The following is a 24,973-nucleotide window of genomic DNA, read 5'->3' as shown; positions in this document are numbered from 1 at the left end:
TACTCTAGCAAGCTAAAAAATAGACCCCTGTTCTGTGTCAATTCTATCTTTACCTGAGTCACATGACAATACCTAAGTTTAAGTAGACATTCCAAAAGAGTTACTTATGACTAATTTTTCTTTGCAGTTCTCTTTAAAGTATATAACTGTCAAACATGATAGGAAAAAGGCTTGAGGGATAATCAGAGGGCTCAAATATGTCAATGATGGCCCAGATCAGTGGTTCTCAACCTTGCCAATGCAGTGACCCTTTAATACAGTTCCCTCATATTGGGACTCTCCAACCATAAATTTGTTGCTACTTTATAATTTTGCTGTCATGAATCATAATGTAAATATCCGATATGCAAGCTATCTGATATGTAACCCATGTGAAAGATCTCAAAGATAGCTTTAATCATCTCTACCAGGTCTACTCCCACCCATGCCAAATCTAAGAGAAGGGCAAGCAAGCATCAGTAGGTGTGAACCTCAGGAACACACATGCCATTGCTTCAGTGATGTCACCAGAACCATGATCTCTCTCAACATTAAGTGTCTCAGCCCACCCGTAAGTGTATCCAGCCAACATAAGCTGTTGTGTGACGCATTTTACAGCAACATCTAATGGATGTGTCACCACAGTCAAAACCTTAAGACAGTTACATGAGGCACAAGGGTCACCTTGTTTTAGGGTTTTGATCTAAAATTGTGTTCTGAAGTTTTCTGTTCATCCACCTCAGCAATTAAGTATTTCTACCTCTAACCTAAGAATGGAGTCACCAACTGCTGTCAGGTGGTTTCTAGTCTATTAGTATCCTTTAGTCTGTAACAAATACTTTCTTCTTTTAGTATGCAGTATTCTCTGTAGGATCCTTTTTTTCTTATGTCTCACTCTCTTAAAATACAGAATTTAAAATATTTTCTAAGTTTATCTTGTCCTGTTTAGGGTATTTTTAGTATTTAAAAATTCATAGTAGCTGCATAACTGACAGAACATGAGCATTCCCACCAGTGATGAGTCCAAAGTGAAGAAGTGACTCCTGAAGGAGACATGTTTCACTGAGACCAAAAGAGAGTTTTCAGAAATGCTGGGGTGCATCACGGCCCCTCAAAGTTTGAGTTTGTTTTCTATTCCTACTCATTTAAAGAAATTATATCAAACACAGCTGGTAATAAGAGATGTTCTACATCCTTAAACATAGCTGTCTCTGCTAAAGTTAAGTGCTTTCTCTAGGAGAGCAAGGTGCTGTTCTTCCACCCCTCAAGTCCCAGTCAGCAAAAACTGAACAGAAAGCAGCAGAGAAAACAGCAAGGAAGGAGCAGCTGTCCTATTTCAGTGGATGATACATAAAACACATCGGTGAACTCCTCCAGGCCAGGGAACTAATGAAAACAGAAGTCCAATACAGTACTCTGTAAATGTAAAAACTAAGTATGCCATGACAGCTCAAGTCTACATTCTGGCTGTTGCTACATATTGCCCTTTCAGCAGATTAGAATTCAGGATAGTCAGTCATTCTACATAGCAAAGATTGACAAGATGAAAAGCAGCCTTTAATTGTGGTGAATTTACATATACAAAATACACCCTCCACGATGAGTTACCAACTCTTTAAAAAACAAGACTCTTTACAATTAATAATTTATAGAAAAGCATTATTCTTTAGAAATTATACTTGCTATACATTATTGTTTTCTAAACATTGGCATAAAATGAAGGCTAAGAATGCTACTTGCCAAAAGTGCTTCTAGCCCTATGTTCATGGGAAGTTTTAAATTCCGGTCAAGACTACTGACTCATTATTACTGTGCTCTAGCTGCTTGTAGAAGGTCAATAAATACAGCTAAGCTAGCTGCAACCATGGGTTGGAGCCCACCTAATGTGCAAGGGCTCAAGCACATCTACCTGGTGAGGACCGTGGGAAAGGACTTGGCAGGTTCCACCTCCTGACTGGAATGTTACCAAATGCTTCCAGTCTTCAAAGGGTTCACTTTGACAAGTACAACTTCCCACCTACAGCTCCTTAATTGCTACATGTGTAACAGGCTGGGAAAAGCTTTAGAATCCTTCAATCCCACCAGTAAAAACTGACAAGTTTTCCTAAGATTGTCCCTTTATAGAGCCCACTACACAGAACTGAAATATTAAGCCATACTAAGTTATTTGCTTTTTTTGTTTTTCTTTCATTTTGAAATTTACTTGCAAAAAGTTCAATAAATGATGCTTGCCTCTGTCAGGTCAGGCACATCCTAGGTACTGGGACTTCATTCAGATGAAAGCACTGCATAAGGCGGTGTACACACGTGTTGAGTTATCCTCCCTCAACCACTGGCTAGTTCTAGCCCTTGCTACAGCTGAAATTGTTTAGCTGAAGATTCACAAACTGACAGAGGCTAAAATTTTGTTTGCAACCAAAAATCACAAATGTTAAAAAGTTAAATATACAAAGAAAGCTATATTAAAATGCTAACTTCCTATCCCATTAGCCACGATCCAGACAGCTCCTAACAAAAACACAGTACATCTATATTGGAAAAAGGTCCTGTTTTATTATTAGGAAAAAGCCGGATCTCAGTAGCAGCAGAACATGGAATCTGCCCACAGGCCTCACACTCATTCCTCACCGAAACAAAATAGAGTTTACATAAAAATAGATATAACCCAGGAAACCATATACATTGGCATGTGACCAGTGTTATTTACATTAAAAATATCGCATTGCATAAGTCAAGAATAAAACACCACCATGCACTTCATCTTATGTCTAAGGTGAAAACTCAGCAGCGCTTGCTTGCTTACCGTGATTGTCCCAATACTCATTAAAGGAATGACAGACACCTGAAGGTTTCTTGTTCGCATCGCCATCTGAGTACAATTTAGATTTTACCACTTAGCCAACAAGAAACTTTTGGATGACATCTATCTAGCCAGCATGTTAAACTAAAGTTAAGGGTATTTCACCAGGCTGGAGTTCTGATGGGAATATTAAACACTCTCAAGAAGCCCAGTTTGAAAATTTGGAGAGTTACAGGATCATCAGAATGGAGTGCTGAGAGGCCTTTCAAAGCTCAGAGTCACTGTGCAGACCAGTATGAACACACACCCAGAAAAGACATCATCATTCTCCACACACTGAAACTCAAGGCATCCATCAAGAGAGTGGCATCAGATGATGGTGACATTGGATGATGTTTTTGTCATGTCTTTGGGAGAATGACTCTTGATCACTTCCTTGATAAATTGTTCTAGCGCGGTAAAGTAGCCTTGGCACTGCCATGTGTCATTGTGTGTCCCATCTGGGAAAATGGCTAATCTCTTAGTCCGGGATGGGGAGAGCTCATAGAGCTGTTTCATCATCACGGGTGGAATCAACTGGTCAGAGAGGCCAGAGATGAAGAGAGAAGGCATCCTGCACTGGGAGATCTTTCTATAGGACAGAAACTTGTTTTTGTAGCACCATAAAGGAAGGTAACGCATTGGGAAGAATGAGAACAGCGTGCTGGCCATGTGTGGTATGCTGAGGAACGTGTTCTCCACCATGATGGCTGAGATCCTGTGAGAGTTCTCAGAAGCCAAGTGAATGGCCACTGCTCCTCCCAGGGAGCGGCCAAAAAGGAAAACCTTGGTTTTATCAAGGTCAGGTCTAGTCATCACATAGTCTAGCACAGCGTCAGAATCCAAATACAGTCCTTCTTCACTGGCTTCTCCTTCACTTTTTCCATACCCCCGGTAATCAACAAGCACAAGATTCACTTTGAGGTTTACCAGCATAAGCAGTGCGTTTGGCAACCTGTGGCCTATGTTGCCTGCATTTCCATGAAAATAAATTATGGTTGGGCAATAGGGGGAATTGTCTCCAGTGTATCTCACCAAGATCAGATTCAGACGCACTCCATCTTTGGTTCTGATGAAAATGTTTTCATGGGGAATACCCGTGGGCATGGGAACATAAAGGCGGGAAGAAGATGGCTGTTCTGGAAAGTAGAGCAAGACATCTTGGAATTTATATAAGATACCTGCAATTGACACGAATATTAACAAAAGTAAGACAACGCCTCCATACAGATGAAAAGTCACTATCAAAGGTAACAGAGAGATGCGGCAGAGAGCCCAAGACCAGGACGCCAAGGCCAGTAGCCATCTTTCAATGAAGCTCCACAGCATCCAGGATTTTTCCATGGTAGCTCCACGTAGGTATCCTAGAAGACACAGAGAGAACCAGTGACTCAGCAAGCACCTCTACTTCAAAGGTCAAATCTGTCATGAAACGCACTTGGTACTCGGTACCCTAGGAACTACCATCCCTCTAGGCTGTTACAACTCCCTGTCAGGACCCACCCTACATCTTCCCAACCTGTACTCATGAACCATGTTCACCAAACCCATCCACTGTGAAATGGTGCTATCTGCTTCCAGGTATTCATTCATGTATTCTCAGTGATTTGACAAAACAAAACAACAAAACTTAAATGCCATTCCCAGACTGACACATGAGGAGATGGAGGTTTGGCTCTCAGGCTGCGTTTCTAGCTCTACAAGAAGTTAGGAGGCAGCATGCTTCTTGGAGCCCTTCCTACCCTCCGTTGTTTCAAACCCGTTTCTTAAAAAAAAAAAAAAAAAAAAAAAGTAACAGCCAGGGGCCAAAGAAACAGGATCACAAGTTCATGGAATAGAGATGTTAAGAGACACATACTTGTCCAGGGCAAACTGTCCTTATAAAGAGGGGACTAACAGGTTTGAACCTACCAAAACCAATCCAAGGTAACTTACTCTATATCGTATTACTTCCAGAAAAACCTTAATATTCCATATCAGACTGAAAACAAATCTGATTGCAAGCACTGTGAGAAATTCATTGCAGCACATAACATGCTTCTTTGCTCCTCCATGAGGTCAGTCATGGGTCAGCAAAAGAGCCGGTGCTAACCAAGTCAAGCTGTTATGAATGCACAAAGATAAAGGACCCAAGAGGACATGCCAGACACAACAGTAATACAGAGCCCTGAAACAGTAACTACCATCAGTGAAGATGACACCCCACCAGAAGGCAGTAACAAGTATCTACCATAAGAATACACTCTGCCAGAAAGCAGTTTGTATGAAGTTTACCAAGTGAGCTCTCTAGAGATGATAGAGATGAAGAGGAACTTCAGTTTGAGGCCAGTGCTGGCCACGTAGACTGTATCTCAGAAATAAAGTTTATGTATATTATCATAAACGGAAAAAGAACCTGAGACAGTTTTTAAGTTTCTTTAAATGCTTCAAAAAGTACTAATAAGCTACCAAGAGTACTTAATGACTGATTGCCAAAAATAAACTTACAAATTGGTAGAAAGAGTCTGTTATTTCATAGATGAGTTTTTACTATTGCTTCATACTGTCAAGAATGGCCTTGAACTTCTGTTCCTCCTAACTCTACATCTCCAGTGTGGAACTACAGGCTCCCACCACTATGTTCAGTTTTTTTATGGTGCTGGAAGCTAAACCCAGCCAGGCATGCTAGGCAACTGAACTCCTTCCACCCTCTCAGTCCTCATGCTTGAATTTTATTGAAATGAATCATTTTGAACATGAAACAACAACATAATCCTTTTTTTTCCTTTGATTCCCAGAAATAAACACTGCCATCCAGTTGTAGCAAGCTTTATTACAGGAAAAGAAGCACTGAAGGTCAAATAAAAACAAAACTTAAAAAAAAAAAAAAAAACAAGCACAGCAGGTTATTAAATCTGGCTGGCCAAACACAACAGACCAATACACTAGGTGGCTTGGTTATTTTATGCTCTCCTGTCTCCTGCCAACAGCTCACATGCATCAGTAGAGTCTAAAGACACATGTGTCTGACGACATGTGATAGATAACACATGGTCAAGTGAGCTTAGGTCATTGGCTTCAACTTTATATGAAATATAAAAAATGTAGAGAAAGCATATATAGGTCAATGACAAACCATCTGCTAGCACATGTAAAAGGCTGGGACTTGATCCCCAGCCCTGCAAAGGAACAGAAACAATGATAGTAACAAATTTAAAATTTGTCACCTAGTTTTTGTCTGAATATTCTCTTCAATAAAATGAGACTTAAAATAATTCCTACATAAGACTGGTCAGCAATAATATGAAAAAAAAAGCACTTATAATGCCATAGATATGATAATTCCATTTGTCCCTATAATGGATATTTCTGGCTCTACAGTTTTCTGGTTTTGGTTGAAGCTAATGGCCAATATCAGAATTTACTTAGTACATGTAAGACAATAAAAATCTAGAAACACATGACTATAAAGTGTGCCTGCAATTGAATAATTAGCAGTAAGATGACTTACTTTTCAAATCAAAGTTCTTATTAAAGAGAGAAACTTGTAAGAGGAAACAGAAAGCCCAACATACATAGAATTATGAAAGTCAAACCCATATTTCCATCTGTTTAAGGTACTCTATAGTTACAATCCACAGCTACTACAGCCCTGAGCCCTTTCTCTTGTCTAAGAACTGTATTCCCCATGGCTATGCCCTCAAGACTAAAATGCCTATCAAGAATCCAGCAATGTTTTAAAATCATCAGCTTGCTAAAACTGAGGACCACTCTAACCAGTGGTACTTAGGCCATCTGTCTGAGTGTATAACCGATTAATAGTAAATAAAAAACGTTCCTGCACAAAACCTTCCATAGAAGTCACATTAGAGGATAACATAATTATGGTAACAAAATACAATAAACAGAATTTACAATGGGCAGTTGCATCACAGTGCAGGAATAACTATGTGCCCATTTTGATGAAGACCAACTGAACTTCAGTTTTTTAGAGCAGATTAATAGAATGAGCATGCACGGATATTTCCTTTGTGCTGACAGACTGTGGGTCAAAATGACACCACATGACCCAGCCTGTTGGCAATCTCTGCCTGATTCCACCATCCACCTCAAAGATACTCTTTGAGGAACTCCAACATGTGAATGTAATTTCAAGAAGGGTTTGCAGTCTTCTGAATTTGGTTTAATTGTCATTAACCAGTCACTCTGAGCTTCCATTGAGATGCACCAGCGACATATACAACCCAGGTGTTCTGATGATGGAAATGAATGCTGCCGGGACTGAGTCAACTGCCATAGACTCTGTTCCTTGTTAATCAGACAAAGTTAACCAGAGCTCCTTGTTTAGCATTTAACCTTCAGGCTGGCTTCCCTGGAAACCAGAGAAGGGCGGGCTACTAGCTGAGCTTCTGTGGAGCACTGTCACTGGCTATGAAAAGCATCCTACTGATGAGGTCTTTCCTGGTTATGAGGACAGTGAAGGGCTACAGACAAGCCATGTTTAAGTGAGGGCTTCACTGATCTGGGTGCCTTGATTGCCAAAATGGAATAGCTGGTCCTCTGCTGGGCACTGGATCCTACGCCATGGACCGCTAACAAGACAGGGAACAGCCACACTGTGTGGGACCCTACTCTCCCTCTGGTGTCATCTTTCCATTATACCTGAGCTGCCAATGGGAAAGATACACTTGGTGCCAACATGGCTTTCTAGCCAACACCACTCAATAATGCAGAGCTTGGCTCATGCCTCGTGTAGTATTTAGGTCTGCCGAGTCTGAAATACCCAGCTAACCCAAGACTCGGTCAGCAACTGTCCCTCAAAGTATGTATGCTGCATGGCAAAACTTTTATGAGGTATCACCAGAAAAGAATCAGCATTTGTGGAGTTATTTTGCATGCTGAAATGCATTCAGAAGTAATGGTTTGCTCACAGTTGGGATTTTTACCAACAATGGGAGTTGTACAGCAGGAAGTATTAGACCTGTTTGTGAAGAACATAACACTAAGCATTGACCTCTTCCATGCCATTTTTGTACAGCGTTGCTGTGTGATATCAGCCTGTGTCTAAGGCAACACCTGATTTCATTTTTCTCAATGCTGCCCTCGTCATGTTGTCAGACATGACCTGACAGCATCGAGTGTCTCTGAATGGCATCACTATGTGGACTTATTTAACCTTCAGGCTTATTTCCCTGGAAACCAGAGAAGGGCAGGCTAACTCCATGAAACTCCTGGGAGTCTGAGTGAGCTCTTAAAACACGAGAACAAACCTCACTGGCCATCATATCCAGTTGATTAAGGTGGCAATCACTGTCCACAACTCCAATATCTACTATCTTCAGACTCTTCTCTCACCATGCAGACGCCGTCTAACGTCTGCTCACTTACTGCTTGTACAGTCTGGATGTGGCTGTCCCCAACATCCCTTGGAATGACATGGGGGCTTCAGAAAACGGGCCTGTTACAAGGAAGTTAAGGCATTACAAGGACGCAGCCTTCTTTATTAGTCAGGCCCTTCCACAGCATATTGCCCTGTACAGGCACAAAACAAGAAACAGAGTGAACTTCTACAGCCATGAGCCGCAGATGTCTCTGCCTTTTAACACTAATTTTCTTAGGTATTGTATTACAAGAACAGAAGCAAGCACCTTTTCCCATAAGTGGTTTCATTCTCAAGACTGTAGCACACTCCAGAATGAACTAGTCCTTATTAGCATGTCTGTCTTTCACACTTTCCATCACTGTTCTCCAATACTTGATGCCTCACTGACAGCTCAAACTACCCAAGCTAAACACATGTTCCTCCTCACTAAGTGCTTTGCATGCATCATATTAACTATGATAAAAAAGTATACCATGCTAGAATTTATGCATTGCAGTATCAATGCTACCAACCGTACATGACACAATAAAAAAAATACATCCAACTACAATCAATATGCTTGACTTGTATGTGGTTGAGAAAATAGCAATTACAGATAACTCTTGCTTTATGGACAGAGCATTCTGGGGTATGGCACTGCTGTTAGTAAGCACTTCTCAGGAAACAAAACACGCAGAATATATTATAATGTAAAGCCACGGTAGAGAGGATTGTTTTCTTGAAAGAGATCTGTTCCTGAGACATGAGCATGAAGTATCAACTATGTCTTACACTGTATCAGAACTGTGATCAGGATGCACTGAATAGTTATAGTCACTTGGTGAGGTCCTTCAAGTCACATACCTCTCTTCAGCATCTCCAGTGCTCTGGAGACTTTCTGTCTTTATGTCTAAGATGGGCATACTGAGCTATGATTTAGTTGTGCAATGTTCCTATAGCCTCATGGGTTTCAGCATTTACTCCTCAGAAGGTGGCACTGTTTTATGAGACTGCAGAACCTTCTAGACCCTGGGCTTGGCGGGTGGGTGTGACCTACCTACTAGGTGTGGGCCTTGAAAGTTATAGTTCAGCGTGACGTTTGCCCCAAGAAGTTCTGTGCTTCCTGGTGAGTGCCAGATAAGAAGCTGCTATATAGCCTACCCCTGCCATCAGGGCTCTTGCTACTGCCATGCAATTTCTGCCCCTAATTTAAGGTGCTTCAGTGAGGTACAAGGAAAGCTAACTTAAAATACTAAACATACTAGCCATGCTTATCTGACTTCATTGCCCTTGTGGTACCTAACTGATGTATGTTCTTTAAAGAAACAAATAGTTTTATTTCTAAGAAAATATACTTAGGGGCTGGAGAGATGGCTTAGCGGTTATACTGCTCATTCAACTCCCAACACCCACATGGTAGCTCCAAACTCTAGTCCTAGGGGATCCAATTCCTCTTCTGGACTCCACAGGCTCCTGCACACACAAAGTAAACATAATCTCACATAGGCACACACATGTACACATAAAATAAGAAACAAAACATTTAACTATCTTATAAACTGGTGCTTCAAAAAATAAGAGTTCAATATCAAAGTTAAGCCTATCCTTTAGAATACTGTGGCCCCAGGGGTACTGCCAAACCCATCTGACCCACTGCAGATTACCACGGTTGTTAGGGTTAGTCTTGTGCTTTGTGCACTCAGAAGCCAGACTGCAACCCAGTCTTGGGGTAAGTGTAAACCAATGTGCTGTAAAGAATGTTCCCCAATAATCCCTGACAGGTTAATAAAAGGCTGAACTCTATGGCTGTCCAGAGAAGACAGAAAGGCAGGACGTAGGAATGAGTGAGAGGTCCCAGAGAGAGACCATGAGGGAGAAGGAGAGAGAAGTCAGAGGGAGGAAGAGGTTGCCATTAGGCAGGATGGACCATGAGTATGTGGCCAAGAGAAGCTCGTCCTGAGGACACACATGGAATACAGCAAGCTAGGTAAGACTTCGACAGCAAGGAACAGGGGGCCTATGGCTGGGATTAAGTTAGAAAAACTCAGAATCTGCCCAGTCTAGGCTTACAGCTTGTAAATAAAAATACCAGGTTTCTGTGTCTTTTATTTGGAAGCTAGACAGCTCTGTCTCTAAGCAGTGATTATTAGACTCCAACATATCTTACTATGTTATACCACTTAAAGACCCAGAACAATGCCATATGATGCCGCTCTGAATCCTGTTGCTTAAAACTTACAGGCTGAACATGTTCAATGTGCCACAGTTTTCCTGTTGTATGTGAGCCGTTCACATGGAAGACACGCACTCATGACTGTACCTGCCAACACAAATTCATGCCGTTACAGAGCAGAGTGAGGAAATCAAAGCTCACAACCATCCATAATACAACAAAACAACTCAAACTTCCACTACCTGTCTATCACAAAATAAATCAAGAAAAACTTGAGCAAATATTTTAAAACAGGACAAAGCCAACCGCCAACCGTAGGGCTGGGATTCTTAACTTTACTAAGCAGTTGTCTGTACTACTTATTTTTAACCACTTAGCACAATTATTCATAGAAACACAAAGGATTCAGAATCATCTGAACACATACTTGACAAGGCCAGCAAAAAGGAAATTAGAGCAGTTAAGTTCTGTGAGGTTCTTTATCCAGTGACATTTCACCCTACAGAGTAACAATTACATGAGTCACTGAAGCTCATGTCAATGTGGCAACAACTAGATAGGCGTCTGGACAGATCTATTTCTTTATCATAGTCAAGTCTAAATTTTAATAAAGTTCAAAACTACCCCACAAATATAATTACTCTCTACTTAATCATTTTAAGGTGGAAAAGGAGCAGTTTGCACTTGTTAACTGATTCTACCAACAGCAAGAGATCTCTGAAAACTCCCTCTGTGAATTACAAAACCGAGTTGCCTGAAGACTGTAAAAACAAAGAGCCCAGGTCGCTGTTGATAACCACATCACAAGGGGACAACCTCAAGGTGCTCATTAATTACTCCAAAGGAAATTCACAGATTCCAATCACATTTCACGGAACACAGAACTCCATTCTCACACCAACTTTTCTCCTTTGCTGCTAAGCATGGGAAGGAAGTTCTGACACTTTGCCAGCTCCACAGCTGAAATGCAAACACAAATAGCTGTTCTTGGTGTGCTGGAGACACCACAGAACAAGCTATCCATCTCCCTGATGGTTACCCACACGCCATCAATAATGAGTAAGTGTGTTTTAATAGTCCTGGGGGACAGAGGAACAGGATCTGCCTGTGAAGATGCTGGAGGGCTGGAGGGTCCAGAGGGCATGGGAACCTGTGAAGAAAACACTTCCATACTCCACCAAGTAGAAGTTAGTATCATCTATGTGCTTTCCCTCTTGAAATCGCAAATCCTGTACAAATGCAGTCATCTTAGGCAAAAACTTGGATGACAAATGAATGTCACCAGGGAAGTCAATGACAATTTGTTCTGCGATCATAAAGATCTGTAAGTAAGAAAATGGTAAACATCAAAAAGAAACTCAAGCTGGAAAATGTAAGCACTCATGTTAAACTGTAGAATGATAAGCTATTGTAAACAGAACAAGTTTTAGACACTACCATAAGTTGGTATTTATTTTCTTATATTAAACAGACTTCACACAAGGACTTGTGTCAGAAGCCATAATAGGACAAGCTAATAATTAGCAGTTGATCATCCTGAAATGCTTGCCTTGGATTATTATCTGCGACAAGTGTGCCACATTTAGCAAGGCTATGTTGGACATATTTTAGGAAAGATCCTGCTATTAATATGCTTTTCCTATTATTATTAAACATATATAACAATCACTAAGCAATAGCACTCCCCTTTGGAGCAGATCTCTGCAGACCCACGAAGATATACTGTCTTGTAGTTTTGCTATATAGACAAATAGATGACTTCTTAGGTCTTAATGATGATCCTATAAGAATTCCTAAAATTATATCAATGATTATTAAGCTCTTTTATAGTGGGACTGGTATTACGTCCCTTTCTGATAGTCAAAACTGCTATGAGAACTGCCAGTCTCCATCAGTTAACAGCACTTAGATAGTAACCAGACTCTCTCCTACTCAGAGCACATTCCAAGGTGGTTGTAAAACAATTAACCAAGGGTCACTAAAAGGGAACTCACAATTTATTATAGGTGCTAGGACAGAAGAAAAAATATTGCCTGGGTTTATCTATACAAAACTTCACTAATTTCTTAGTTATAGTTTTAAACCTTAGGTGAACCTGTGGAGCTAGACAGGTGATGGATGTTTAGTCAGATAATTACTCCTAATGGATATGCATGTAAACATTCTCGATTGTAAACTTCTATTTCAATTTATGATTTGAATTTTGGTGTGAACTTGTGATGAACTTTGTAACATGTGATCAGGTACTCTGAATGATGTATAAGAAAAGGGATGTTCGTTTGTTTGCGTCTCAACTTTCTCTTCCTCACTTCACACCTCTCTCTCTCTCTCTCTCTCTCTCTCTCTCTCTCTCTCTCTCTCTCTCTCTCTCTTTCTCTCTCTTCTTCTTCTTCTCCCTTCTTCCCTGCTTAGAATCTCTCTACTTAGAATTTTTCCTTTGTTAGAATTTTTTCCTTTTTCCACTTAGGACCTTCCCATTTTCCCCCTTAGATAGGAAACTTTTTACACTTAGCAATAAACTACAATAACTTCTTTAAGTGTCTTTCCTTCCTGCGACCTCAAACCAACAGACCTAAGTTAGAGCCTGGCAGTGCCTGCAGAGACAGATCAAAGACATTGTTTAATTCTCTGCTATCCCTGGGCGGAGGTATTAAGTGCCAGAAACTGCAGTTTCTGGACAGAGGATATCAGAGGGCAGGCCAGCTAACCCTAGGTCTTACCCACTGTCGAGGCTCTTCCCATCCCCCTTGATTGCCTCAAGAAGATCACCTCCTCCCACCAAGCTGGGGGTCGATCCCGGCAGACTTGAGCTCCCAGGCTCGCTCTGAACATAGGTTGCTCTTTCTATGGGAAACACTGCACCTCTGGCAAGCAAATGTTAGGAATACGCGTTGCTTTATGATCTAAGACTTGGAAGACTAAGTGGCATGCATTGTAATAAGGTATTAGGAAGCCTGCCACTTGCCAAACATCTTAATTACAAGAACTTGGGCTTGCCCTAGATCTACTCTAAAGTGGGGTGTTTTAGGGGCCTCGGGTTTTCCTGAGGCAGATCAATAATTATAAAAAAGAAATTGGAATATTGGAGGATGAATGAACTAGAGAAACAACGATTGACAGCCCAGTGCCTCCAAGTGCTACCTGTAGATGTATACATAGAAGTCAGCTTGCCTTCAGCTCGACTGATCTTTCTGAATATCTACTTCCTAATATACAAAAGCAGGACGAAGCATTTACTTCTCATGTGGCTAAAATGTGGCAATAAAATGCTGCCACTTCTGAGACAAAATTCAAGCATTTTATTATCTTATCACAGCAAAGCAAGTCTCAGTAAGCATTGCAAATCCCAGTTAAATCACAGCAGTGACTCAAATTATTAGGATGAAGCTTTATTTTTTCTGTTGAGATCGAACTCAGACTACAGATCCTCCAGCAAGCTTTCCTCGGACCTTGTGTCACCAGTTCCATCCTGTAGTCAGGGCCGACTTATGTGGCAGTATTTACTAACGGGGTGATGAGCCTGCTTACAGAGGCTGGAAGTTCCTTAGTGGCAATGACCTTATGTTACTCCATCAATTTCAACGCATAGCAAGGTACAGAGCAAGTCCAACTCAATCAGATCTCAGCTGAGTGAAGTCTGAGGTAGCACAGCTGCACGGGCAATCATTAATTCTCAGTGAGATAAAGCAGTGTTTTAGAAAAGAACATGTCTGAGCACGCACACGCATAAGGACTAATTCATGCCAGAAGACAGGGCAGATGGACAAAAACAAAACAAACAAGACCCAAACGTTCAAACTTAACGCCAGTGTGCCACTTGGTTCCTGCTGTCCAGTAAACAAGTGCAAAGAGCTGAAGGAGGTTAACTTCAGGTTGACAGCTCAGCCAAGCACACTCCCTGAGGCATTCTCGCTTCACGCCAATGGTACCAAAAAAAAAAAAAAAAAAAAAAGTCTACTCCTGGCCCAGTGACTTCAAGTGTGTGACAACTCTCTTGATTTTACGGCCCCGTCACTCGCAGCTGCGAGGTTAGCAGGTCTGCACCTGTTACAGACAAATGTGCCCGTCCCTCCGACCCAAGACCCGGGTTTGCTGGCCGACTGTTCCGGGTGGAGAAGGGGAAGGAACCGTAGGAGACACGGGCTCCCGAATCCGAGCTGTGGGGTGAGGAGGTCGGGGAGGCCGCCCGCCCGCCGCCCGCGTCCCCGCCGCACTCACTCAGGCTCGCGGGCGGGCTGCGCAGTCGGCCGCGGGCTCGGAACCCGGCTCCGCGCAGCAGCGAGGCCCCGCGCCGCCCCCGCCGCTCCTCATCGTCCTCCTCCCGCCGAGGGGCCGCCGTCGCCACCGTCTAGCCCGGAGCTCCTGCGGCGCGGCTGGCGCAGCCTGCACTTCCGGCTCGCGCGCGGTGTCCCTGGCAAATGCCCCCGGCGGCCCCCACATAACCTGTTCTCCGGCTTCCTCCCGGGAGGCCGAAGCCAACCTGTCCACCCGTCTGGGCATGCGCAAGACAGTGGGCTCCGCCCTCAGGCTACGGTGGCCCGTAGGAGCAAGGTACTTCTCCGCGTTTCTAATCAGCTGCTGTCTGAGCACACTCCGGAGAGCAAGGAGTCTTTTCTTTTTCCTTTTTCCTTTTCTCTCCTTTCCTCTCCTTTCCTCTCCTTTCCTCTCCTTCCCTCTCCTTTCCTCTCCTCTCCTTTCCTCTCCTTTCCTTCCTTTTCTTTCGTTTCCTTTTCTCTTCTCTTCCCCTTTCTCCCTCCTCTCTTCTCCTTTTCTTCTTTTTCTCTGTATCTCTCTGTCTCTCGGTCTTTGTCTCTCCCTCTACCCCCCCCCCCACTCTGCCTCTCCCTCTCTCTCCACCCCTCTTCTCCCACCTCCATCGAAGTGAGCTTACTAAGGCATATACATACACCCCTGACTCTGCAGTCGAGGTCCAGCTCAGGATCGAGTTCACTCTGAACTCTCCCAAATGTGCCTGCTCTTGTCTATGCTCGTTCTTTTATCTACACTAAACTTCCTCCTCCACCATGCCTAACTTTATGTCCTTCCTTTTTTACTCCTCCTTCCCCACCCCCACTGAGGATAAAACAAATTTGTTCTCCATTAACCAGGCAGCTAAAAAAAACACATCAGAGCAAGAGCCTTGAATTAACTTCTAGCTTTTCTCGGCTCATAATTCGCGGTTCTCATTATCAGTAAAGCAAAGACTCACCTGTGCCTGACGTCGGAGCTCAGGAGCAGTTGAATAAGGCGCAGATGTGTGAGAACTGTACAAAGCACTGCTGGTGCTCCTGTACACGTGCGGCTTTGCAACATCACAGGTAACGATCGATCGAGAGATTAAGGGAAACTACAGAGAAGATAACTGGCCACAAGGAGCTGTAGGATCTGGCTCCACTGTAAACTAGCCCTGAACTGTCAGCCTTGTGAAATGTGGTGTCAACACACTACACGACTCCTGAAATCACACTAGAATTGACGCTCTAGAAATTTCACCTTCAAAGAAACTGTTCTCTACACTTTGTCCATCATTTCTGAATTCTTATTGGTGGAGTAGGGCATAGCCACCATCGCCAGTGGAACTTAAGAGTTCCTGAGATGTGAGGCGTACGTTTGTATTTCTATCTTGAGTATCTAGTATAGTTATTGAGTGACAGTAAGGTGTTCAACAACACTATCAGCTAGCTTTATTCCAAATCATCGAGCACATTGGAGAAACCTCTAGTCCGCGCAAGTATGTTTCTGTGCCATGGATTATGTAATATCGTGAATTATGTATTAATTCTGCTCAGTAAAAACGCTAAGAACGCTCAGTAAGAACACAGGACCTCAGTTAATTTTGCAAAAGTCTTTTTCTGGAGTCCTAGACTTTTTGAGAGGTAGGATTCTCTTCTGTCCTGGAAGGCTTTACAAACCAGCATATCCGGGCAGCAACCCAGGCTCCAAGTTCCTTGAAGTTCGGCTCAACGATGACATCTAGCGGCGAGGGACGGAACGTTCTTCGCTACAGGTAGAAACAGTGGAGGCGCGCTGCGCAGGCGCTCTGAGCTGCCGCGCCGGCCCGCCCCCTGCCCCGCCCCCTGCCCCGCCCTTGCCTCGCTGAGCCTTTAAATGCCGCCAGGCTCTCCTATTCCCCACAGCGCCTGCGCGGTAAGCAGCTGGCGGAAACACCGGTCTGCTTCTGGTGGCGGCAGCTTCCGGTCGGAGGCGGGGCGACCTCTGGGGACGCTGCTAGGCAATTGGTGGGGCGGGTTGGAGGAGGGAGGGAAATTCTTGGTCCCAGTGCGGCGGCGTCTTTCCTGCGCCTCAGCTCCCAGCGTCGCCACCCGGGAGCTTCTTGTGGGGCGACGCCTTCCGCGGTGCAGCCGGCTCGCTGCGGACTCATTTCGGGTGGCAGCCACTGGGGGAAGGAACCTAGTTCTGATAATTAGTTGTAGCCATTCTGAGAGTGAAGCCTCCGCACAGTACCCTGCCGCCTGGCTACCTGGGACCTGCGCACTGCCCCAGCTCCTCCCACATTCGGCAGTATTGGGGTTCACAGGCTGCTTAGGTAAGCAAAGCACTAATGCAACAGGTATCGAGGCTTACCCGGTTGAGTACCTTCCAAAGCCCTGGGTAATCGACTTCACCACGAGTTAAAATGTTTTAAGAGTGCGTTTGAACTTCAGCACCTGTAACCTGCCAACGAACTTTATTGTTTTATTGCGAATTGAAAGCATAATATCAAACCTCCGAGTGCAAACAAAAAAAAAAAAAGGAAAATAAAAACGGAAAGCAGGTAAAACAGCAGAAGTTCATATAGTTAACTCCTGCAGTTGGCGTTGAACAAACTTCGTGTGTTTTTTATAGCAATTTGAATTCTTGTTTTTCTATGTTTATAGTTATTTTAAGATGCATGTGTGTTCGCATCCATTGCCTAAAATACACTATTATAAACACAACTTGAATTGTTTGCTCTAATTTGTTGAGAAGTTCGAGACTATATGTATTCTACAGATATACATATAGACGTGTACCTATGTTGGAACTTTCAGAAAGTATTTCTTAATATACTTCATTTTACATGCTTTGTACGGATATTATAACTGTAGTATTATGCACCACGATGTACCCACTTGAAGGGACCAGGTGGCTGATGCAGTCAGTTATGCAAACCAGCTTTCAACAAGGGAAGCAGTTAACCACAATTGCAGTTACAGAAGATACAGGTGATCTGACCTGCTGAATTAGTTGTTTCCTCTGTCAAAAATAAGACTGAGAAGTGTTTGTTTTTTCCTCCAGAAGCTACTAATTCTGTGAATCATTTCCAGGGCAGGCTTTGCTGGTGTCTATTTAGCCAGCTCAGCCCTGATCCACCCCCTCCTTCCATAAAACATTTAATAATTAGTTCCACAAACGAATGTGAACTATATTCATCACCGAAAGCACAAATTGCCGCTTGATATGAGACTTTTCTTTGTGGAGTAGGGAAGTAGAGAGTGAGGAATTTCATAATCACCACCGCCTGGCCAGATGCTGGTGTCTGAAGTCACATAACACATTGACCATTTTTCCTAGAACATTCATTTTACTTGAAATCATTTTTAGAATGTATGTTTGACTATTATATAGTTTAAGCTACATTAAAGTAACTGACATGCATTCCTGTAGAATATATAGAGATATTTAAAACTTCAAAAAATTTCACACTCGTGAAACCATGTTCCATGTTAGGGAACATTCTAGATCCTATTCAATTATTTCTTTGATTTCCGAAGCCTTTGGTGAAAAGGCTGTGATTAATAGGGTTGGGATTTTGATTTTATTTTTGGTAAAGCACTTACTGTGGTATCATCGTTTGTTCTCTCTGTGCCCTTTGTACTTTACAGTGTATATGCAGTTGTAAAGCAGAAGCATACCTATTGACCATAGCATACTGCCTGGCTCATATGTAGTCACTGAATATTTGGGAAATAGCAGACAGAAATACATGAACAAAGAGTATTAAATTGATATTTGTGTAACTGCTAAAAATAAGTAAAATGAGGCCATTTGGGGAGATGATTTCCAGTTGAGGTTTGAGTGGCAGAAGGATTTATCACAGCTGTCAGTGGAGGAATAAAGGTAATTGTAGACGTAAACTTTGTTGGGCTGGAAGAGAAGGATAGCTGTTGTTTTTGTCAACTGTGGTTCAGATTTCAGAATCCCCAAGAAATCGGATTCCAGTTCAATGAGCAAGTTAAAATCATTGATGGCAGTTAATTTGTCTTAGGTGCTGTATCATTATCCAAGAAACGAGAAACATAAACAGACTTTACTTGGAAACCTAGAAATAAAAATTTGCCACAACTGATTTGACTTTCATTACTAAAAATAATACTTTTGTATTCTGTGCTAAGTAGTCAGTAGTTGGCATACCATTGACTGTCAGCATTTAAGATAAAGTGATAGTCATAGGAAATGAAACTGAGACTGGATAGGTCGTGTATAGTCATAGGAAATGAAACTGAGACTGGATAGGTCGTGTTGGTCAGGATGAAAGGAAACGCAGCTACATGCATATCTGTTTATTTCACTGACCTATTGTTATTAAGTAAACTTAATAGTTATTGTGATCTAAGTAACCTCTAAAAGCTCATTGTTTTAAATGTTTATAAATTGCAACTGCCACTTAAAGTTTCCCTCCTTTTTGCTTTATCAGTTAAAACCAGAGGATTTTATTGTCACTTCTATGGCTTCCTCACAAACGTCACAAACTGTTGCAGCCCATGTCCCCTTTGCAGACTTATGTTCCACATTAGAACGAATACAGAAAAGTAAAGACCGTGCAGAAAAAATCAGGCACTTCAAGGAGTTTTTAGATTCCTGGAGAAATTTTCATGATGCCCTTCATAAGAACAATAAGGATGTTACAGACTCTTTTTACCCAGCAATGAGACTTATTCTCCCTCAGTTAGAGAGAGAGAGGATGGCTTATGGAATCAAAGAAACCATGCTCGCTAAGCTTTACATTGAACTGTTGAATTTACCAAGAGAAGGCAAGGATGCCCAGAAGCTCCTGAATTACCGAACCCCCAGTGGAGCTCGCACGGATGCTGGGGACTTTGCGATGATTGCATACTTTGTTTTGAAGCCAAGGTGTTTACAGAAAGGAAGCCTAACCATAAAACAGGTAAATGAACTCCTAGACTTAGTTGCCAACAATAACTCCGGCAAAAGAAAAGACCTAGTGAAAAAGAGCCTCCTTCAGTTAATAACCCAGAGTTCAGCACTCGAGCAAAAGTGGCTGATTCGCATGATTATTAAAGACTTAAAGCTCGGTGTCAGTCAGCAAACGATATTCTCCATTTTCCACAACGATGCGGTTGAGTTGCACAACGTCACCACAGATCTGGAAAAGGTTTGTAGGCAGCTACATGACCCCTCTGTAGGGCTTAGCGACATCTCCATCACCTTGTTCTCTGCCTTTAAGCCAATGCTAGCTGCTGTAGCAGATGTGGAGCGTGTGGAGAAGGACATGAAGCAGCAGAGCTTTTACATCGAAACCAAGCTCGATGGCGAGCGCATGCAGATGCACAAAGATGGCGCGCTGTACCGGTACTTCTCCAGAAATGGTTACAACTACACCGATCAGTTCGGTGAGTCTCCACAGGAAGGGTCTCTCACCCCGTTTATTCACAACGCATTCAAAGCAGATGTGCAAGTGTGCATCCTTGATGGTGAGATGATGGCCTACAACCCAACAACACAGACTTTCATGCAGAAGGGGGTCAAGTTTGACATCAAAAGAATGGTCGAAGATTCTGACCTACAGACATGCTACTGTGTGTTTGATGTGCTGATGGTTAATAATAAGAAGCTAGGGCGTGAGACTCTGAGGAAGAGGTATGATATCCTTAGTAGCACTTTCACACCCATACAAGGTCGAATAGAGATAGTGCAGAAAACTCTAGCTCATACAAAAAAGGAAGTAGTGGACGCATTAAACGATGCCATAGACCAGAGAGAAGAGGGGATCATGATTAAACACCCTCTGTCCATCTACAAGCCGGACAAAAGAGGTGAAGGGTGGCTAAAGATTAAGCCAGAGTATGTCAATGGATTAATGGATGAATTAGACCTTTTAATTGTGGGGGGCTACTGGGGTAAAGGTTCACGAGGTGGCATGATGTCTCACTTTCTATGTGCAGTGGCAGAGGCGCCACCTCCTGGTGACAGGCCATCTGTGTTCCACACTCTGTGCCGTGTCGGGTCAGGCTACACCATGAAAGAACTCTATGACCTGGGCTTGAAATTGGCAAAATACTGGAAGCCTTTTCATAGAAAATCTCCACCAAGTAGCATTTTGTGTGGCACAGAGAAACCAGAAGTGTACATCGAGCCTCATAACTCTGTCATCGTTCAGATTAAGGCAGCAGAGATTGTCCCCAGTGAGATGTACAAGACCGGCTCTACCTTGCGCTTCCCACGCATCGAGAAGATCAGGGACGACAAAGAGTGGCATGAATGTATGACTCTGGATGACTTGGAGCAGCTGAGGGGGAAAGCATCTGGGAAGCTTGCCACAAAACACCTTCATGTAGGTGATGATGATGAACCTAAAGAAAAAAGGCGGAAACCCATCTCCAAGACGAAGAAAACCATTGGAATCATTGAACACTTAAAAGCTCCTAACCTTTCTAACATAAACAAAGTTTCTAATGTATTTGAAGATGTTGAATTTTGTGTTATGAGTGGATTAGATGGTTATCCAAAGTCTGACCTAGAGAACAAAATTGCAGAATTTGGTGGTTATATAGTACAGAATCCAGGCCCAGATACATACTGTGTGATTGCAGGCTCTGAGAACATTAGAGTGAGAAACATTATTTCTTCAGATAGACATGATGTTGTCAAGCCTGAGTGGCTTTTAGAGTGTTTTAAAACAAAAACGTGCGTCCCATGGCAACCTCGCTTTATGATTCACATGTGCCCATCCACAAAGCAGGATTTTGCCCGTGAATATGACTGCTACGGTGATGGCTATTTTGTTGACACAGATTTGGATCAACTGAAAGAAGTGTTTTTAAGAATTAAACCCAGTGAACAGCAGACTCCTGAAGAAATGGCCCCTGTGATTGCTGACTTAGAATGTCGTTATTCCTGGGATCACTCTCCTCTCAGTCTGTTCCGACATTACACTGTCTATTTGGACTTGTATGCTGTTATTAATGACTTGAGTTCCAAAATTGAAGCCACAAGATTAGGTGTCACAGCACTTGAGCTGCAGTTTCGTGGAGCAAAGGTGGTTTCCTGCTTATCTGAAGGAGTATCTCATGTAATCGTCGGGGAAGATCAGAGGCGAGTTGCAGACTTTAGAATACTCAGAAGAACACTTAAGAAAAAGTTTAAAATCCTGCAAGAGCGTTGGGTGACAGATTCAGTAGACAAGTGTGAACTGCAGGAGGAAAACCAGTATTTGCTTTAGAGCTTGCTAGCCAGGGAAAGCGTTATCCATGTCAGACAACAAAAGGGAGTGATTGTGAATTAGCCAGTGGCCTTCATTTTATCTCCTAATACTTCAAAAGGATTAGTTATCAGAAGGCACTAATTTTCAAGTAGAAAGGAAACTAAATGGGCCAAAGCCAAAAGTTGTTTTTAACTGACTTATAACTATGACATACAATGACAGCTTCAAGAAGTACTTGTGTGGTATCCATATTGAAGCTGGAATTTTGACTCAGATATTAAGAAAGTGTATTTGGAACCTTTTAGAATCATCACCACTATTGACTTTCTAAACAGAATTTTCCAGAGTTAAAAATTAAAGTTTTTAGCTAATAAAAGGATTATACCAATAAGAAATCAGAATTGTTACAGTTAGACTTATAAAAATAAGCCTTTTTTATATGAGGCCTCAAATGCCCCCTATAAGCATGAAATATCTTAATAAACATTTTTAAGGTTCATCAAATGTTTTTGGATAATGTGGGTGAAGTTGAGTGAGAATCATCTAAACACCAAACACTTGAGATGTTAATTTCATTAAAAAAAAAAAAATCCTTACAGCTTTAAATTAGCTAAGACTTAATTGTTTTTGAAGACCTGTTCCATGGAGAAGTGTTTTGCGCGAATCTGCACTCCGGCACTAACAGTGTTCACAGAACTCGTCTCCTGTTGAGGATCCATTGAGTAGCTGTCCATGCGGTGAACATGCTGTCACGTTCACTAGAGACTAGGGGCTGTGACTTTTAGAGATGGCCTTTGCGATTCTGTTGAAGTCACAGTCACGTGTTTATTATATCTGTTGAGAATTGTACTTCCATGGCAGCACTGAAATGGAGGAATGTGGGACCTGAAGTGATGGGTATAAACTATTTAAGTCATCAGACTTCCTTTTGAAGCAATTGAAGAAATGTTTGTGATTATTATAACTTAAATAAAATTATTAAATATTTAATGTGATGCCAACATATTTATATTCTTTTTATTTTAAAACAATTCATCATAATTCTTTTATTCAGATTTAATAATGTCATGCTTTGTGTCTTTGTGTCCAGGATAGCTGTTGGTTTACAGTATTGCTCCTCTAACCTCTCAAGTACTGAGACTGTAGGAGTAAGCTAATGCTCTTGTCTTGGCATACCAGCAGACAAGCTCTAGTCAACGTTTCTCCCTGGATCCTTTGGGCTTCACATTACTAAATGAGCTTTAATGATTTAAGTGTGTACTTCTTTGTGTTCAGAGAGACATATCCCAAAGCACGAGTATGGTTGAAGTTTTAAATAATTCTATAATTTAAATACATATGAATTAAAATTTTTAGTTTTATAATTTTCCTTCTTAAAGGTAATACTTAGGTTATCCATGGTAAGCAACTCATAAAGATGTTATTTAGGGTAACAGTATTAAAGCTTACTGTGTTTTCTTATTAAGTTGTGAAAATACTTGCAGACCACAAAAGTACCTCATTATTTTTCATTGGGGCACAGCACTCCGCTGAATGCACCTAATGTGTCTTATGTGTCAGCATTTATCTCCTTGTATTCCGTTCACACTTTTCCTCTCCAGTAGTATGGTAAACTTTTTTTTTACCTGGTCTGTGTGCATTTGTTATGGCTAATCTTGGTTGACTGCATCTGGAATCAACTAAAACCCAAGCTGCTGGACACTCTTTTTAGGGGTTTTTAAAGCTAGAAGGCACCCTAAATGTGTGTAGCACCTTCTGGTCACAGAAGACAGAAACTGCTTTCCTCTCACTCTTGCTGTCAAGTTTGTCTATCCTTCACGTGTGTTAGAACCCACTTCCACAGGAATCCTCAGGGCCTCCAGTGCCAGATTGGAACTGCAGAGACATCCAACTTCGTGGGCTAAATGGCTACTAGAATCAGTGTCTGGTATGAGGTGGCCATTGTTGAACTACTTGAAACACTTCCTGTACTTCAGTCTAATAAATCCCTTTTCAGAACATGAATTTCTCTTGTCCATTCTGTTCCTGTGGAGAACTCTGGCACAGTAAGTCTGGGAAGGGTGGCTCAGCGTGACCGTTTTTTCCCACTGAATTGCTGAAAAACACAAGTGAAATACTTTTGTTGGTGCCTCTACATGTTTGGTGGTTTGGTTGCTTCCTGCCTGACTGAGGGTGTTCTACCTCTGGCTTTAGATATCACAACTATGGTTTTTGTTTGTTTTTTTTTGTTTTGTTTTTACAGCACCACCATGTGAAGTCTGATTGGCTTCTTGTGATTTTCGATATTGTCAACTTCACAGGATCTAGAATTATCCATCAGACACACTTCTAGGAAGCTCTGTGAGGGATTATGTAGATTCTGCTAGCCTCTGGGCAAGCCTGTGAGAGCTTTTTCTTGATTAGTTAATTGAAAGTCTGAAGATCCTCTCTAGACATGGCAGCCAGAATGTGAGAGGGTCCTAGGAAAAAGTGCCTGCTGGCTTATTTCCTTCCACCAGAATAGAGACCACAAGATGGATGCTGCTGGTTTGTTTTAGTGACAATCAGCCACAGCACTTTCTGGAGTAAATGCACTGCACATTTGACTTTGCTCTAATTCTCTCGGGTCAGTTTCTTCCCTGAGGTGCATTCACTAGGAGCTCCACCACTGCATTGTCCTCATGACCCAACTCCCAAGGAAGAGTTCGTTATTTCCTCAGGCTGAGGGTTCTTTCCTTGAAAGTCAGAGAGAGCTTCATCATACGTGTGCTGCACTTTGCCTGGGATCTGAGAACAGAGCTAGGGATCCAGCAATTCTTTGCTGAATGGCAAATACTTGGAATTGCCCCAGAAAGCTGTTGTAGTTCTAAGAGTATGGTAGAAGTGGTCTGGCTGTCCTGGATTCTACCTTAGTTCTGACACCAATTCTAGCATTTTAAATGAACATGGTACTATTTCACCAAAATGGGCAGAATTATAGCACCTAGCATATCATATGGTCTCTCTAGTTTTTAATCTCTTTCTCCTATTCAGTGCTCTCCCAGTAGAGCTGATTAACCCAATTGAGTATATTTGGGAAGAGAAATAGAATTTCAATAGTGTGGTATTATGGATGGTCTTTCATAGCAAGCGGAAGAGAATACATAAAACCAAGAGGGATACAAATTACATGAAAATATGTATAAAATACTCATATTTGTGTGTAAAGGTGCAGCTTAGGGTAATTTCTAAAAGGCT

At 42.1% G+C, this 24,973-nt stretch overlaps 2 protein-coding genes across 5 annotated transcripts; one reads left to right on the top strand and one right to left on the bottom strand.

Annotated features, from left to right (window-relative positions):
* Nucleotides 1-1,514: 1,514 nt before the first annotated feature.
* Nucleotides 1,515-15,707, bottom strand: Abhd13 (abhydrolase domain containing 13). Of its 3 annotated transcripts, XM_028766307.1 has the most exons (3): nt 14,551-14,565; nt 10,399-10,479; nt 1,515-4,182 (listed from the first exon to the last, which is right to left on the bottom strand). In XM_028766307.1, exon 3 carries the CDS (start codon nt 4,160-4,162, stop codon nt 3,149-3,151), a length of 1,014 nt encoding a protein of 337 aa, XP_028622140.1. In that variant the 5' UTR covers nt 4,163-4,182; nt 10,399-10,479; nt 14,551-14,565; the 3' UTR covers nt 1,515-3,148. The 3 variants fall into 3 exon arrangements, with proteins under 3 accessions (XP_028622140.1, XP_028622142.1, XP_028622141.1); XM_028766309.1 differs by lacking the exons at nt 10,399-10,479; nt 14,551-14,565 and adding an exon at nt 15,542-15,707; XM_028766308.1 differs by lacking the exon at nt 10,399-10,479 and having other exon boundaries at nt 14,551-14,590.
* Nucleotides 15,190-22,760, top strand: Lig4 (DNA ligase 4). Of its 2 annotated transcripts, XM_028766306.1 has the most exons (4): nt 15,190-15,650; nt 16,234-16,339; nt 16,795-16,879; nt 19,010-22,760. In XM_028766306.1, the coding sequence occupies exon 4, from the start codon at nt 19,040-19,042 to the stop codon at nt 21,773-21,775; it is 2,736 nt and encodes a 911-aa protein (XP_028622139.1). In that variant the 5' UTR covers nt 15,190-15,650; nt 16,234-16,339; nt 16,795-16,879; nt 19,010-19,039; the 3' UTR covers nt 21,776-22,760. The 2 variants fall into 2 exon arrangements, with proteins under 2 accessions (XP_028622139.1, XP_028622138.1); XM_028766305.1 differs by lacking the exons at nt 15,190-15,650; nt 16,234-16,339 and having other exon boundaries at nt 16,640-16,879.
* Nucleotides 22,761-24,973: the final 2,213 nt, after the last annotated feature.

Source organism: Grammomys surdaster, unplaced genomic scaffold (assembly GCF_004785775.1).
Source record: "Grammomys surdaster isolate TR1022 unplaced genomic scaffold, NIH_TR_1.0 167, whole genome shotgun sequence".
Lineage (NCBI taxonomy): Eukaryota > Metazoa > Chordata > Mammalia > Rodentia > Muridae > Grammomys > Grammomys surdaster.
The sequence above is the reverse complement of the archived record's forward strand: the minus strand, read 5'-3'. Positions and strand labels throughout refer to the sequence as shown.

Coding starts and splice junctions, on each gene's coding strand:
- Lig4 (XM_028766306.1), top strand. CDS start 19,040: ATGGCTTCCTCACAAACGTCACAAACTGTTGCAGCCCATGTCCCCTTT.
- Abhd13 (XM_028766309.1), bottom strand. CDS start 4,162: ATGGAAAAATCCTGGATGCTGTGGAGCTTCATTGAAAGATGGCTACTG.